The sequence below is a fragment of the Gossypium hirsutum genome, chromosome D02 (assembly GCF_007990345.1).
Source record: "Gossypium hirsutum isolate 1008001.06 chromosome D02, Gossypium_hirsutum_v2.1, whole genome shotgun sequence".
Lineage (NCBI taxonomy): Eukaryota > Viridiplantae > Streptophyta > Magnoliopsida > Malvales > Malvaceae > Gossypium > Gossypium hirsutum.
Window position 1 is genome coordinate 26967994 of NC_053438.1, and position 1752 is coordinate 26969745.

At 37.7% G+C, this 1752-nt stretch overlaps 1 protein-coding gene across 1 annotated transcript; it reads right to left on the reverse strand.

Annotated features, from left to right (window-relative positions):
• Positions 1-204: 204 nt before the first annotated feature.
• On the reverse strand, positions 205-1496 carry LOC121214536 (uncharacterized). The gene is made up of 3 exons (XM_041088307.1): positions 1425-1496; positions 634-815; positions 205-451 (listed from the first exon to the last, which is right to left on the reverse strand). The coding sequence occupies exons 1-3, from the start codon at positions 1494-1496 to the stop codon at positions 205-207; spliced, it is 501 nt and encodes a 166-aa protein (XP_040944241.1).
• Positions 1497-1752: the final 256 nt, after the last annotated feature.

A 1752-nucleotide genomic window follows, 5' to 3' on the forward strand; every position in this document is an offset into this window, starting at 1 on the left:
CTAATAAACCGTTGATAAAACTCCGCATGTCCCAAAAACTGTGAATACCTTTCACATTTGTTGGTGGAGATAATTTCTCAATGACTTCCACCTTAGCTTTGTCTACTTGAATTCCTTGATTAGAGATGTGGTGTCTTAACACAATACCTTCAGTTTCCATGAAATGACATTTTCCCAATTCAGGACAAGATGTGTATCCTCACATCACTTCAATATTTTATCCATATTGTCAGCGCAATGATCAAAATCATTCCCATAGACTGAGAAATCATCCATAAGCACCCCTAAAGAGTCTTCGATCATAGCTAAGAATATTGCTATCATGCACCTTTGAAATGTGGCTGGTACGTTGCAAAGACCAAAAGGCATACGGTAAAAAGCGAAAGTACCAAAAAGGTAGGTGAATGTTGTTTTCTCCTGATCTTTTAGTGCAATAGCAATTTGATTGTACCTAGAACAACCATCTAAAAAGCAATAATAGGCTTTTCTAGCAAGTCGATCCAGCATTTGGTCGATGAAAGAAAGTGGGAAGTGATCCTTCTTTGTGGCTGTATTCAGTTTACAATAATCCATACAAACTCACCGTCCTGTGGGAATACATGTAGGAATTAATTCATCCTTATCATTGCGAACCACAATGATGCCACTTTTTTAGGCACGCATTGCACTGGACTTGCCCAATTGCTATCAGAAATCAGGTAAATAATTCCAGCATCAAGCCATGTTATGATTTCCTTCTTGAAAACTTTCTTTATCTTCTCATTTAATCTTCTTTGTTGTTCAATCGATTGCGTGCCTTCATCTTCCAACTTGATCTGGTGCATGCAAAAAGAAGGACTAATACCTTGAATATCAGTAATACTCCAAGCAATAACTCGTTTATGTTGCTTGAGAATATGGATCAATTTCTCTTCTTAAGTTGCGTCCAGTGTTGCAGAGACAATAACTGTGAGAGTATTGTGATCATCTAGAAAGACATATTTAAGATGAGGAGGTAGTGGTTTCAATTCTAGAGTAGGAGCTTCTTTAATAGATGGTTTGAGAATTGGGGCTGTTCTATTGGCTAGGTTGAAGGATTCAATCTGTCATCCATGCTTGAGTTCAAGATTATGAGCTTCAACCATGCTATCACAATCGGCTGAGAATTTGGCATCTGATGTCACTCTAAACTCTTCAAAGAGTGTTGTGCTTTAGCCATTGAATTATTCCTCAAGATCATCTATCACATCAACATATTCAAAAACACTGAAGGTAACTTGCTCATCATTAAGTCGCATGGTTAACTCACCTTTATACACATCAATCAGAGTTCAGCCGGTGGATAAAAATGGTCGTCCTAAGATTATGGGAACCTCCTTGTCTGCCTCGCAATCAAGTATGATAAAATCAGCTGGAAAAATAAATTTATCCACACGAACTAATACGTCTTTTATTTGCCCTTCAGGTTGAGCCAATGACCGATCAGCGAGTTGTAATGTCACTGCAGTAGATTTCATTTGACCAATTCCCAACATAAAGTAGATAGTGGTATTAGGTTAATGCTAACTCCCAAGTCGCATAAAGCCTTACCCAAATAATGATTTCCAATTGAACATGGGATGGTAAAGCTCCTAGGATATTTTAATTTAGGGGGCAACTTATTCGTCCAAATAGAACTACAGCCCTCTGTGAGTGCAATAGTTTCAATATAAGCGAGCTTTTTCTTCTTGGACAAGAGGTCTTTCATGAATTTCCCATAATTTTGAATTTGTA